Source organism: Cervus elaphus, chromosome 8 (assembly GCF_910594005.1).
Source record: "Cervus elaphus chromosome 8, mCerEla1.1, whole genome shotgun sequence".
Classification (NCBI taxonomy): domain Eukaryota; kingdom Metazoa; phylum Chordata; class Mammalia; order Artiodactyla; family Cervidae; genus Cervus; species Cervus elaphus.
In genome coordinates, this window is record NC_057822.1 from 33470750 (window position 1) to 33486299 (window position 15550).

The 15550-nt window shown below is 37.2% G+C and overlaps 1 protein-coding gene across 12 annotated transcripts in view; it reads left to right on the plus strand.

Moving 5' to 3' along the window:
• The window catches only part of IKZF2 (IKAROS family zinc finger 2), a 174415-nt gene that overhangs the window by 150318 nt on the left and 8547 nt on the right, over positions 1 to 15550 (plus strand). For all 12 annotated transcript variants that reach the window (XM_043910148.1, XM_043910149.1, XM_043910147.1 and 9 more), the window contains 2 exons: positions 765 to 902; positions 9209 to 9352. In XM_043910148.1, the coding sequence (XP_043766083.1) occupies positions 765 to 902; positions 9209 to 9352 (282 nt within the window). The remainder of the gene's footprint in view (positions 1 to 764; positions 903 to 9208; positions 9353 to 15550) is intronic.

A 15550-nucleotide genomic window follows, 5' to 3' on the forward strand; every position in this document is an offset into this window, starting at 1 on the left:
AAAATAATTCACTTCCTGAATGTGAAATCCATAATTAAGTATCACTATCGTCGTATAGCTAAACATGTTAGGGCTTCAGTGGTTGTTGTTAATAACCTTAAAGCACCTACTTTCTTGGTAATATAAGAACAGTGCTGTGGTGGGAGAATAAACTGTTGTACTGCATAGTTTTGCATGTGTGAATAGTTATTACCAAGGTGGAAAGAAAAGAGAAACTCTGCTTTTATCTGTACTTTTTCTCATCCTTTGAGTTCTTTCTAGTCTTCTTGGTACTGGTGAATAACCTTTTCATTAGTCAATGACATTTCGAGTTGTTGCAGTTTAGTTCCCCTCAGTAAAATCCTCTATCCTTAAACCACCACCACCACCCCACCCCGAATAAATAAAAATAATTCTCATCATGTATCTAGGACACTCATGATTTGTCTTTTGAATGAGTCAAGCTTTGAGAATTGTGTAAATGTTAAGAGTCTGATACTTTGAAGACTGATCATCAGCCTCTCCTGATCTAGGAGACAGTCAGAGCACGATTTTGATTCAGTATTTCCCCTGTCACCAAAGGTACACTCTGCCTTTAAGCCAAGGCTGTCGCTTAATCTTGGTAGAAGTTTATTATCTTTAATCACCTAAATCGGAGTGTGGAGGAGGAAGAGATTTAAGTCTGAAAAGTATATAACTGCTTCCTCCAGACTATCAAAAGTTAGCTGGTAATTTTGCTTTGGATTGAGACCTGACACCAGTCTAACCCTGGGTTCTCTTCACAGTGGGTAAACCTCACAAGTGCAACTACTGTGGACGGAGCTACAAGCAGCGCAGTTCACTGGAGGAACACAAGGAACGCTGCCACAACTATCTCCAGAATGTCAGCATGGAGGCTGCCGGGCAGGTCATGAGTCACCATGGTGGGTAGCATGGCATTCACCGCTTTCATTCTCCCCTGCTGCTTTTGTCGTTTATTGTGGGTTAGACAGTTCTGTCTACCCTTCAGCATGAAGGTAAAGTTTTACTCTATTTCAGAGCAATTGTAGAGCATACTCACTTTGTATGGACTTTTCTTCTTAAGGGCTTGAAGTCAGTTAAGCTTTAGGACACTTTGCAACCAAGCTATATTGAGTTTTTGTGATACACCCAGTTTATTTCTGATAGCCTGTGTGTGAATTAATATCATAATGGCAGATGGCCTTGAGCATACCAAAGTCGAGTACTGTTTGGTCTTTTTCATCCGCTGCATCAAATAAATCAAGATGGTTTCATGTCAGTCTATAGGTTTTCTAAAAAAAGTAGTTGGTTACTTATATTTACATTTCTCTTAGGTAAGTAATCAGTGATATAATTGAAAATGTCTCCAATTTGTCTTGTGGTTTATCTTGGAAGTTACTGATTTTGCTTTCTACAAGTATGGCAAACAGTCTAGACCAAAATAGGTACCACTGCCCTCCACAAAAATCAAAACCCAAACAAAACATCTGGACCTCCACAACACACAATAACAAGTAGGCAAGCAGTCCCTCAGGTTTATTCAATTAATCGTTCTCTGTTACCACAGACTTCCCTGGTGATCCAGTGATTAGAACTTTGCCTTCCAATACAGGGGGTGCAGTGTCAATCCCTGGTTGGGGAGCTAAGATCCCACATTTCTCTAGGCCAAAAACAAAGCAGAAAGCAGAAAAATATTGTAACAAGTTCATAAAGATTTTTAAAATGGCCCACATCAAAAAAATCTTTAAAAAATTCTCTATAACTAAAAAATAAAAAATAATGTTAGTCAATCAGCCTCACAAAGTGTTATGAATTTTAATTCTTTAGATTTGGAGCATCTGTTTGGTCCTACAAATTATATTTTTATACTGATTGATTTTATTATTCATATAAGCATATACAAAAATGATAACTTATTGATACATTCATATCTTTCATTTAGGAAAGATTTGGTCAGTATTAATTAGTACAGTTGAGAAATCCTGTAGTCACTTTTAAAATATAAGCATCTCTTTTGTATTTACAGACAGCTCAAGGATTATTTATGGGAGATTGTGGAACTGTGGAATTGTGTTTATTGGACAGCTAGTGATTATTTTTGGATGAATCAGAAATTTTTTTAGTTATTATTTTGTTACCTTGAATAATTGAAAATTTTCTTTGTATTGAAGGTAGTTTATAGTATTAATTCTGTCATTATTGTGAATGAGTCCTTTTGTTTTTATATTATCGTTAATTAACATTTTTGAAAACCTGTGTTTTAAGTCTTTGTAAACTTGGTATTGTAAGCTTGCATTTCTGGGCTTATGATGGCAACATAGGATCCAGAGCATTGAGGTTGAAATTTGTGGACCTAGGAGCCCAACAACTCTGGTCTTGCTGTGTGGTGTGTGTCTGTGTCACTCATAGTCTTGGTGTGAGAATTAAATGTGATTGTATGGGCAATAAAAGCCCAATAAATAGTTATTTTTACTATTTCAGGTAATTAAATATTAAGAAATAATAAATATCGCACCCCCTATAAAGTTATGTTACTTACGACGTTAACTTAGACCTTTGAAGTTTCATTTACTGAGCACATTGTTTCTGTTCAAATTGTTGCTTTTAGAGATGACTTGAGGCAAAGTAGCTGATGGAGGCTTGGGGCATGCCAGAGTTTCCTTAAGACACCTTATGGCGCTACTCCTAATTTTTCTGTGTAATGTTCTTTCATTGTGATTTTGATATTTGACTGGATTATTAGTTTTATGAACTAATTTTCCATTAACAGTTATTTATGAAACTGTGTTGCAAACACGTGTATATGAAATAGAATCCCTCCTTAAAGACCGTATATTTTTTCTAGGGAGGTAAGGTATACATAAGTAATTATAGTCAGCATGTAACTGTCTGTTGAGAGATTAATCAGCTATAGAATAAGTGGTGCCAAAAAATTTTAACAGATGTATTCTGGGGTAAAAAGAGTTCTAAACAGTTGCAGCCTCAGCATCAACCTCTATTCCCCAGATTGCTTAGCCTTTGACAGGCAAATGCCTTTACAGATGGTTTGAAACTGGAAGAGTATGGAAAATTGGAAAGACACTCGGGTACTGGGTAGGGCAGGGGATAAAGCAAGATGGAGTGTGTGTGTCTGTGTGGGAGGGGCACATAGGTTTTGGTATCATTTATAGACCCAAATATTTGTTCTTCAATGATGGATGGAGTTTTAACCATCCAATATAAACCATATAAGTTTATATTACTGCTATTTCATGCTGCACTTTTTCTAAATGTGTTGCAATAATAGGTTGAGATTATCCTTAGCTTCTGCTTCCTTTTGTTAACATGTGTAATGTCTGAGGTAGGAGTTGATAATTGGCATAAGAGAGACAATATAGATAAAAATGCTACTAGTGATCATCATTAACCTGTCTCATATACATGACTTGGCATGTGTCTCGTTTTTGCCAGAGCCACAATGTCTAACTATTCTATACACTGTGTCTATTATCTTGCCTTTTCTTTTAGCTGTAGACATGGGGGGTGCCATCACTGTGGTCACTCGTTAGCTCTTTGAAATTAGTGACTCTTCCTTCTTTTTCATAACTGGCATTGTTATATGTCCTAACCTTTCTTTCCCAAAACATGTTCTTCCCCATGTTGGTTTCTTCTAGTGAGGAAGTCTAAAGTCAAAGAGACTTTCTTTCACTTCAGTTCAGGAAAACACTTATCATGGGCTTGCTGTGTGCCAAGCTCTGTGGAATGTTCTGAGAATATAAAGATACATGGACATAGTTTTGTATAATCTCATAGGAAATACATAAAAGATAAGCAAAATGAAGCAAATGCTCTAATAAAGGTGTATAAACACTTCTCCTGAAACACAGATGCAAAAGTCACCTAACTCTGGAGAAATCAAAGGAAGTTTCTTAAATGAAGTTTTTGCTGCATACATAAGGATGAGAAAAATTACACAGATCAGATTCACAAAAACTATACATCCCAGGATGAGAAGTTGTCATAAGCTAAGACTTAGAGGTATAAATGAACATTAACAAGTTTCTGGATACTGAACACAGTTGGAGTTCAAGGGATGGTAGGAAATGAGACTAAAATAGTAGGTTGTGATGCAGAGATGGAGTTTTACATGCTAATCCAGTTTTTAAATTTCACTGGGGTAGTCAAATCTGTGTCTTCTGAAAAACAGCATCATCGATGTAGAACGTAGGATAGATGCCTGACTGGAGTGTGAGGAGAGACTAGGAGTGAGCATGCCAAGGAAAAGATAAAGAGGAGCAGCAGAAGAAAAGTATATATTTACAAGTGAGGATCAAAAGTTCTCAAGTTTGATAAAAAGGAGGAAATTAATGACTTGCAGTTTTAGAAGTAAAGATAATAGTGAATTGCATTTTATGGCAGATTATCTTATTTAAAAGTTATTTTATGCTCATTTTTCAAGTCTTCTCAGCTTGAAGAAAAAGCTTTAATAAGCGAAGTATGTAATTAGCTTTTCCTCCTTGCCTGAAGACAAAAATGAAAGTGTGAACCAAAAAGATGGCCAAGTTTAAAGCAAGAATGTATATTCTTAGGTTTATGTTTTTGGATTATTTGGTAAAGGGAATTTCTTGCAAGGATGGAGGCATAGTTGGTAACATATAAACTTCCTAGTAAGCTCTTTCACTGGTTTTGAATGAGTTACAGCATTTCAAGATGTTTATTTAGTAAACATCCAGTGATTCTTATTTGTCTCACATCATCTGAAGAGAGAGTCAAATAAAATGCAGTCCCTACTGGAGGTCACTTACCAACTCTTAGAAGAAACAGACCAGTCAACCAGCAGTTACAGCGCTGAGTGATAAGCATTATGGAGCACAGAGGACAGGTATCTACGTCGCAGTGGGTGTCCAAGAGGAATTTCTAGGTAAAATTATGTTTGAGTGGAGTTTTGAAAGGCAGAAGAGCAAGCTAAATAAATGGAAAGGGGTGTTTCATGTGGACGGAACAGCATGTATAAAGAAACAGAAGTCTAAAAGAGCATGGTTGGGTTAAGGACCTCCAAGTACTTATGTATAATTAGAGCCCGGTTGGTAAAGGCAAGAAAAATTGGAAGGTGATGAGGCCTGAGAGAGAGGGGCAGTGAAGGACCTATTGTGCTAAGCAAAGAATTGTATGAATTTTATTCTTTATCCTGAAAAATATTATTACGCTCACATTTCATTGCTAGAAATGTGGGCAGGAGATCAGAAGAGTCAGGACAGGACCATGTAGACCATGGCAACAGTCTCCTGATTGGTTGAGTTAGGCTTAGTAGCCATCAATATTCAGAACACTTAAAACACTGAGAGCAACTATAAATGTAGCATCTAAGACATTTGGTATCTCCATGAGTGTATGTCTGGGGAGGGAGGAGGAGACTGGATGAATGGGCAAAAATCTAGCATTTGCCACAAGTCTCTAGTATGGATGACCATGTAGATAGTGCTCTTCACTGAGATGGAAATTAGGAAAATAAGAGAAAGTTTGGGGAGGGAAATAGAGATTTCAGTTTTTTAACACATTATCTTTTATGCACCTGTGAGAGACAGCCAAGTAAAACTGTCTAGACGGAAGTTAAATATATAGATCTCGAGCTCTTAAGAGAAACCTCAGTAGACAATAAAGATGTGGGAGCCATCCTTATATGGGTAGTAATCTAAAGTAACAGGTTTTATAAGGTTATATAGGTAAGTATGGAATGAGACTCGTAGGAAGACAAGGACACATTAAGAAGGGGGAAAAAGAAATGCAATGAAGCTGAGTGAGACTAGAGGATGGGAAAATGGAAAGAGTAATTTCAAGTATGGGCCCTGCCCACTGTTGTCAAGAATATAATTAAGATAAATGAAGTTTCTTTTTATGTTCTACAACATGGAGAAAATCTGTAATAAAATAGAAGACATGTGTTGTCTTTATCATACTGGCCCTTTTTCTCCTGTAGTTAACAAAGCTTCCATTTTCCTTTCAAGAGCTATCCTCTCCCATTGGCTGAAGGCACAGGGGGGCTGTCAGTTTAGGTGTCCTGCCCTCTTCTGGGGGATGTAAACATGTGACCTAATCTAGGTCTCTCAGACTATGTCTGCCTGGAATTTGAAATTTGAGTGGATTGTTTGGCAAAATAGCAATGTTGGTAACACTTGTATGGTTCTATCTTTGTGACTTATCAATATGATGAGATAATGAAATAATGCAAGGATAAATACATTTTATGATGGTTATTACTTCAAAAATAAGGTCAAGAAAGATATCTGCTTATGAAATTTGTTCTAATAAGTGAAGTTGATATTTTCTTAGCCTAGTTGAATGTCACACAATACTATTAATACATTACTAACTAGGGAACTTGTTTTGTGTTTCAAGCGATGTATATCTAGAAACATTTTGATGAGTTGCACTCAGATTCATAAAAGCAAATAATTGAGAAGATTAGCTCCATAATACATAAAATGTATCAGATCTTCTCTCAAGGAAACCTTAAATATATTTCAAACTTGTTTGTACAAAGTCAATACTCAACTAGTGGCTAAGAGCCCTGCTCTGGAGGGAGTCACACCACTTAGGTTCTACCTAAACACTGAGAAAATGGTTCAATTAAATTCATTGTAAATCAACTATACTTCAATTTAAAACAGTGTAAATGAACTGTACTTCAATTCAAAACACATTGTAAATCAACTACAATTTTTTTTTAAAGCACAGTAAGAAAATTACATCTTTGGGTCTTTGTTTCCTCATCTGTAAAATGGAAATGGTAATTGCACCTGTCTCAGGGGGTTGTTGAAAGCATTAATTAGATTATCAAATGGAAAGCCTTAAAAAAGTACTTAGTATATAGGGTGAGTCTGTTGTTTTTATTATTGCCAGCACGGTAGAAGCAAGACTATTATTTGATATGTAAAAGTCTGTTGTGAAGTAGAAGTAAGGCCAGAGCTCTGCCAAAGTCCTTGTTTTCAGTTCACATGAGCTTCATTGAACTTGGGACAAATCACCTGAATTGAGGTGGATGTGGTGTGGGACAGTTCCCACACCCAGGTTTCGTTTTGAGTGTTAAATGTGTGCAAATGTGAAAATTCAAGGTGAGACTTGAGCAAAACTGCCAAGTTCTAGACAACTCATTTCAAAACTAATTAGTATATTCAATTTTGGGGCAAACCCTGTTAACCAGTTTTGCTGTTTTTTAGCAAAATTTACAACAAACATTTTTTTCTTTCCTTATTTGATTTCGGATCTTGGTTCATGACATGTTTTCGTCTTAGGCCCATTCATGGCCTGTATTTCAATTAAATAGTTAATGATGATGTAGTAAGTGCCTGTGAATTCAACATCTAAAACAAAAGTTAAAATTTTGACAATAATCTATATCTAAGTATATGAATACCCACCATATCTTCCTGGATCCCCTTATCTGAATTCCTGTGGACGTTCATTCTTTGCTTTAAGTTTTTTTCTTTTTTTTTCTTATTTAGTTGTTGCTAAGAGAGGACATGTTTTAAGTAATGTCTAGGGGCATACTTTTTATATTTGTATATCATGAATTATATCAGTATACAAGTGTTTCTTTGTTTCTAAGTCTCATCTTGGAAATTTTTCCAAATTAACATTTAAGAATTGTAGGATCCCTTGTCATTAAAATAGAGATTGAAGATTGAATTTTTCTGGCCCATCCACCTGCCTATACTAGGTTAACCCAAAACTTACATTGAATGTCGGTATCTTTAAGCAGGTCTGAATTACAAAAACATCGTCTGATACCATTTTTCATTTCTTCAGAATCTATAACCTGTATTGGTTATTAAATAGGTCACCTGAATTGTGCACAGGATTTTCTTAACTTTGATCTCTTGCCTTCTTACTTTTAGTGTCTGCCCCTATAAAGGATAATGCACTGTGTTTCACACGGTAGAGCTATCCCTCTGTAAATCATTTTACAGTGCATGATGAACAAGATATCCTGATATGAAACCGTTAGATTTCCAAACAGTGCTGACACAAGTTCAATTGTTAAAAAGTAACAGTAATCAAGAAATAATAAGTTATGGTCTTTTCTGCAAATGTTGGTTTTAATCCACTGATCAGCCTTCCCAGGTAGTGATAGTGGTAAGGAACTCACCCGCCAATGCGGGAGACATAAGAGATACAAGTTCAGTCCCTGGGTTGGGAAGATCCCCTTGAGGAAGGCATGGCCACCCACCCCAGTATTCTTGCCTGGAGAATCTCGTGGACAGAGGAGCCAGGCGGTGCTCTCCAGCCCTTAGGGTCACAAAGAGTCAGACACGACTGAAGCGATTTAGCACGCACGTGCAGTCTGTCTCCAGTGTTACTCTCTTTAGTTAAATGTCCTTTGAAAGTATTTTTGTTCAAAAATAGCTTGAAGTTCTGTGTCTATACCATACATGTGAGTGTCTCATGTCAGTGTCTATGAGCTAATAAATTAACCCACAGCCACTCAGACAGATGGGATGAAAAGGGAGCAGCAGAGGAGACTTTATGTCAGATGAGTTAGAGCAGTAGTCTAGTGAGCAAATATGCCAGTTTGGAAATGGATTCTCTTATCCTGCTGAAGAGCTCTTTTTAAAATAAATTACAATCATAAAGCTGTCACCGATTACTATGCACGAACATGTCCAGAATCGGATCTCCTTCATGAAGGCTGCTTTGTGCAGGTAGGTAGCCACAGCCAGCAGGGCTCACAGCTCTTTCAGCTCATCAGAGAGAAAATCTGCTACAAGAAAATACATGGGTGAAAAAAACTGATTAAATATGCTGCTCTTCTGTGTGTCTGTATAAGCTTCCTTCTGAAACAAGTTGACTTGCTTAAATTGTTTTAGAAAAATAAACTCCAAAAGCCTTGAGAATAGTGCAGTCTTAAAGTTAGTATTGATTTTCATCAGTGTTAAAAACACTTTCAGAGGAATAAAATGAGAAAAAGAACATGTTGACCACCAGTAGTGGCAACAGTGTATGTCATTGATTTGAGAGAGACTTGGATAAAAACAAGTCCTCTGTGTGTGTGTGTGTGTGTGTGTGTGTGTGTGTGTGTGTGTAAAATTAAGAGTATACTTTAACACTAGAGGTTATTCTTTCTAATTGCTTTTACTCTAGCATGCTAGTTTTTATGTTTGTATAACACATGTTGAGGTGGAAAGTCCAGCTTTGCATCCTTTTAAATGTTGAAGAAATTATCAGATTACATTTTTTGTATGGTTTTATATAGTACCTCCTATGGAAGATTGTAAGGAACAAGAGCCTATTATGGACAACAATATTTCTCTGGTGCCTTTTGAGAGACCTGCTGTCATAGAGAAGCTCACAGGGAACATGGGAAAACGTAAAAGCTCCACTCCACAAAAGTTTGTGGGTAAGCATTACAAAGGGGTTTATTTCTCTAAAAGCTGATTTTCATGAGCAAAGGCATACTCCCATGTATATATGAATATATATGGTGTGTTTCAATTCATGAAATAAATGGTCATCTCTTTTCTCCATCGTACTACACACAAAGTATGTATGACATTACACACAGACACACACACACACTACATACCCTTAGGCATGTGGGCCTAAGAAAGAAATGAAGGAAAGAGTGATAGGACTCTATTGTTATCTCAAAATGAAGCCTTATATAAAGGAAGTGAAAGTCACTCAGTTGTGTCCAGTTCTTTGTGACCATGGACTGTATAGTCCATGGAATTCTCCAGGCCAGAATACTGGAGTGGGTAGCCTTTCCCTTCTCCAGGGGATCTTCCCAACCCAGGAATTGAACCAGGGTCTCCTGCATTGCAGGCAGATTCTTTACCAACTGAGCTATCAGGGAAGCCCAAAGTAGCCCTCATGGCCTGTACTTACATGAAGTATAATAACAAATAACAATACTTAAAGAGAATGATGTAGCCTGTTAGCCAGGTTTTTAATACATTTTCTTTCCACAAAATTAATGCTTTTAAAGAATCTGTTTACCAGTGCCGGATACGCAGGAGATACGGATTTGATATGGGTTGGGAGGATTGCCCCGGAGGAGAAAATGGCAACCCAGTCCAGTATTCTTGCCTGGGAAGTCCTATGGACGGAGGAGCCTGGAGGGCTATAGTCCATGGGGTTGCACGAAGAGTCAGACACAGCTGAGCATGCATCCCCCCAAGTATTTAACCTGGAATGAAGAGAGAGCTTTTTTTTTTTTTTCAATTTTGCATTAAAATAAGTAATTCAGCAATCTGCATTCAAGATGTTTCATATTTTGAGCTACAGTTCATATTTTGATGTTTGTTTTCATGTAGCTTATGTTTTGAACTGAAGAGATTAGGTGTGATATATTAGACTTTCATTTCCAAGCCCTCAAATATTCTTTGTTACACTCAGAGTTGGCATCATTCTGCATACTATAATATTATAGTTGTAAATTATCTCTAAAGTTACAGAATTATCTAGCTATTTTCAAAAAGAGCTGAATGAATAACAGAGTCAATATAAAGAATTTTCATTATTTATGTATATAATATATATTCTTATAGACTTATATAGAGTAAAAATTAGAAGAGATAAAAAAATAAGCAGATTCTCACATCCTAGTGTCAAAATACATTGTGGAACATCTTTATGAGGGTTGAGTAGTAACTGAGAGAAAGCCTTTGCTTTGGTTATTTCATAGGGGGAAGGGTAATAAAATTCTCCTATTCCAGTAAACACTTAGAGATTTCTTTTCAATCTAAAATTGAAGAACTAACAAATCACCAAAATATGAATTTAAGACAAGCTGGAGAAATTAACTGACAAAGTTCACTGAAAGAAGCCCATTATTATGCTAGGTTAGTTCAAAACTAGGGCTTCCCAGGTGGCGCTAGTGGTAAAGAACCCACCTGCCAATGCAAGAGACTTAAGAGACTTGGGTTCGATCCCTGGGTCAGGAAGATTCCCTGGGTGAGTGCATGGCAACCTACTCCAGTATCCTTGCCTAGAGAATCCCATGGACAGAGGAGCCTGGCGGGCTGTGGTCCATAGGGTCTCGAAGAGGTGGACATGAATGAGTGACTTAGCAGCCCACACAGTTTAAAAGTAGCCCCTGAGAGTATACTCAGATCTGTTTTGGGCCCTGAGTCACTTTTATTTCTGTCTCTCTTTCTTCCTGCTTATAAATAACCTTTTTTAAATGCCAGTTCTTCTGTTTTACAAAATTGAGTAGTTTGCTGGATGTCTATTAAATGTCTGTGTCATTGGAAAAATATGAAATTTTTTACTATTCTGTTTTCTGAATTTACTTGGTTCTCATCTTTGTAATGTTTTCATGTTTCCTGTGACTTAGATGCTACTCTCAATTTGACTTAATTGCATCTCTTAGAAAAGAGGGGTACATTAAATTTTTTTTTTATTCTAAAATAAGGACATTACATTTTTATTAGAAGTTGATGATATGTTTTTCTTTATTTGGATTCTGTCCCAGTGGTAATACACAATTGACGCTTGAACAACACAGGGTTTGGGGCAATGGCCTTAATGCAGTGGAAACTTTGCATATTACTTACAGATGACCCTCCTTACACACAGCTGTCCATACCCACCGTTCTGCATCCATAGATTCAACCAACCATGGATCATGCAGTACTATAGTATTTACTGTTGGAAAAAAATCCTCCTATAAGTGGACCTGCACAATTCAAACCCATGTTGTTCAAGGGTCAACTGTATAACAAACAATTGCATAGTAGTTTTTTTATGATGCCTTTTGAAATGAGAAATATCATCATTCCTCACTTACTATAAATTTCTTTTTGTCACTTTCCTCAGTTAAATACTCTCCTTTGATTTTATTAAGCTCTTCAGGTCAGTGATCCCTGAACTTGCTGTGTATTTGTTTCAGCCTCTCTTTTCTTATCCAGTTTGGATTCCATGACTCTGTTGTCTTACTGTCCTTCTGTCTTTCAACTAGTAAAATGCCTACCCTCTAATGAAGCCAACTGAACCTCTTTTCCACATCTACATAGTTGCTAGTAATTTTAGAGAAAATCCCACAGCCTTATAAATTGGCATTGCTGTAAATAAATGAGTAACTGATCTCAAATACTAATTGTCCCATCCCTACTGTAAAGTGGCCTTCCTTTTATCCATCTCTGAACACTCTTCTCTCATATTCAACACGTAGGGCCATTTCAACCTTCCTCTACTCTCCCAAAATATGGTATCTCACACCTTGGTGATATTACATCTAGATTCTTAGGAAATAAAAACAGTTGACATGATTTCAGCTATCACTAGTCCTGTAAGATATGTGCACTCACGTGAACACTCTCTTCTTTCATGGATGAAAGCAGCACCCTTCTTTCTAATTAATGCTTCTTCTTGTTCCCTGGAATTCTCCTATCCCAGCCCCTCAAATAACTTGCACTATTGTTTTCCCCCTTTCTCACATATATTTTTAACATGTCCCTTCTATTGGCATTTTTCTTTTGGCATGCAATGTGATAAATTCTCATCATAAAAAAAAAAAAAAAATCTAATCTCAAACCCAGGTCTTTTTCCAGTAACTATCTACTTTCTCCTTCACTTCAAATATGTAATTGTTGAAAGAGTTCTCTGTGATTGCTTTCTATAATTTTTTTTCTTTCTACTCATTCTCCAGCCTACACAGCCTTGCTTTTGTCCTCATGTTCTACTGAAATTGCTCTTTATAGTGTCAAGTCCAGAGGACTTTCCGGCCATTTTACACAACTGGAGCGTATTTTCACTACTGAATAGTTATACCCTTAGAAACACTCTCTTTCCTTGGTTTCAGTGACACTGATCTCGCTTGCGTTTCTTCCAGCTTCTCTGACTCCTCCTTCTCAATCTTCTTAATGGATTCCCTCTAACAGTTATGCAAATGGTTCTGCAGTCCTAATGGAGGCCTCAATTCATATGCCCAATTATTTTAATATCATAAATCAGGCTTAAATTAAAAACTATTGTGTTCTAACCTCCTAATCTGGAAGACTGAGTTCAAATAATATAGAATTCTCAGATTCCTCAGAGTTCCACACCAGAACTTGAAAGCATGAGCAGAACAAACCCCCCTGGTGTGCAGTCAGTCCCCTCTTGTAAACCCACTCCTGAGCACCAAAGAGGGGCCTCCTGCATGTGTGTGTACACACTTTGGTCTGCACATCCAAATTCTTTTCACGTCCCACCCCACTCGCAGCACGTAAAGAGTAGTGTACTGACCATTCTTCAGGCCTTAATGTACCTACCAGCAACAAAGTTGGTACTCAGGGAATGAACCCTGTGAAGAGGACTCTGCAACTCTCGATGCAAGTTCTGGGCCATTTGGACAAAGAATTCTGGCATGCTGGGCACCCAGAGCATAGTCTAGGGTGTAAGCTCCAGATTGGCCCTTTCCCTTGGCCCTACACATTCCTTATTCCTTCATAAGGAGTGAGACCCAGGGCTCCCTAAGCATGGGACTCTAATCTCACTTGCCCTAGTGTATGGGCAGGTGTAAAATCCTTGATGCTCTTCCAGGTTCCATTTTTGACCTTCTCTTTTTCACATTTTACCTATGTCTTTGTGAGATCATCTATTCCCATGGCTTCAGAAGCTCATTTGTATTAACTGATGCCTCTTATATCTGTATCTCAAGCCCAAATCTCTCTCCTGAATTTGAGACTGTATCTCAGTACTTGCTAGACATGACTATGACTCATAGTCTTCCCCAATCTGAATTCACCATCTTTTCTATCCCATTGCCATCCACCAAGTTTCCCAGGCCAGAAACCTGGGCTTAATACTTAACCTCTTTCTTTTTCTCATTCTGTGTCTAGATAATCAACAAGTTCTAGCAACATTTTCAAAAATTTTCTCCATTCCATCCAGTTTTCTCCATTTCCACTGCTACTCTACTAGTTGAAGCCACCCATGGTCTCTACATCCCTGTAGCAACAGCTTCCTAAATCATCTTGCTAAATAATTCTCTAGTTAGTCACTTTCCTGTTTAACCCTTTCAGTTCTTACCTCTCTCAGGATAGATTTCAAATTCCTTAGCTCTTGAATAAGCCCTATATTATCAGATAGCAACTTTCTCACCTGTTTCCGTTCTCAGCCGTATGCAAAGTGTTAGTAATCCCTAGGATGAGTCATGCCCTCCTGCCTCTGAGCCTTCCTACCAGCTTCTCCAACCCTTACCTTTCCTTTACTCGGCTAATATTTGTCATCACATCAATTCTGTGATGTCACTTTCTTCAGGAAGCTTTCTTTTATTAATACTGTGAGTTTTGTATTCCTTAGTTGACCCCATACTACATATCACACTGTATTAGAATCCCTGAATTGTTGTCACACTCTCTAAACAGCGCTTCCCTGCTGGCTCAGTCGGTAAAGAAGCAGCCTACAATGTGGGAGACCTGGGTTTGATCCCTGGGCCAGGAAAATCCCCTGGAGAAGGGAAAGGCAACCCACTCCAGTATTCTTGCCTAGAGAATCCCCATGGACAGAGGAGCCTGGTGGGCTACAGTCCATGGAGTTGCAGAGAGTTGGACACGACTGGGTGACTAAGCATGGCACAGCTTAACTTTTAAACTCTTGACACTGCAATATCTTAATTGTATGCTATGAAATAATTACTCCTCTTTTTTTTCAATTTTCACTCCTCTCATCTGGGAGACCTTCCTTCAAACCTGAAATAATACTAGCCACATGAAAGTATTTTTCCCAAATATAATTTTATGGATCAGTGTTGCATGTTAGTCAAAGTAAGCATTAGTAGGAGAACACACTGATTTAATGGCAGAATTTTTAAAAGATTAAATACTCTGTCCAAAACTTGGGATATTTGGAGGAGAAAAACCTAAACTACTATTTTATGCACCAACTCTTTAATTGGTTAAGCTTAGATATTATGTTGATATACAATATTGAAGTAAAATTAAATTAGTTGAAGTAAATGTTGAAAAGTAAAACTACAAATCTCTCTCAGTCAAGAAAATATATAGAAAACTAGCAGTGGGTGTTCCTATAGTAATAGCTTATGTGTCTAAATAAGAAAGGGGTGATGCAAAAATGAATGATTATCCATTTCAAGAAGCAAAACAATGAAACAATCATTTTCAAATTTATAATAAGTAAGTGCTTTGGGAAATACCCTATTTTTATATAGCCCTAATTTCATTCAGTTCATCAATTAAATTGTTAAAAGTATTTTATTTGTGGCATTTAAAAATTTTCCATAATGACATATATTTGGTCGATGATCTTTCTCTAACATAGCAGCTAAATCAACCAAATTAACCATACACAATAGTGAGATAACACAGGTGTTATAACCATATCACTCTCATTTTTATGATCTTTGAGGCTTGGTCACTGATATTTAAAATATGCAAAAACAAGTAAATCTCTGACTATTTTTACCTGGTATTTCTTCTTTCTTCTACAGTTTCTGAGCTCTAGACAAGTGGAAACTTTGATAGAGAATGAAAATAAGATAACACACACTCAGTCATACCTTTCAGGCTAGATGCATTTTCATGATGGCATTAGAACAAGTGCAAATGGCTTGTGACATTTTTATTACTAATCCTCTCTGTAGGTTAAGAGT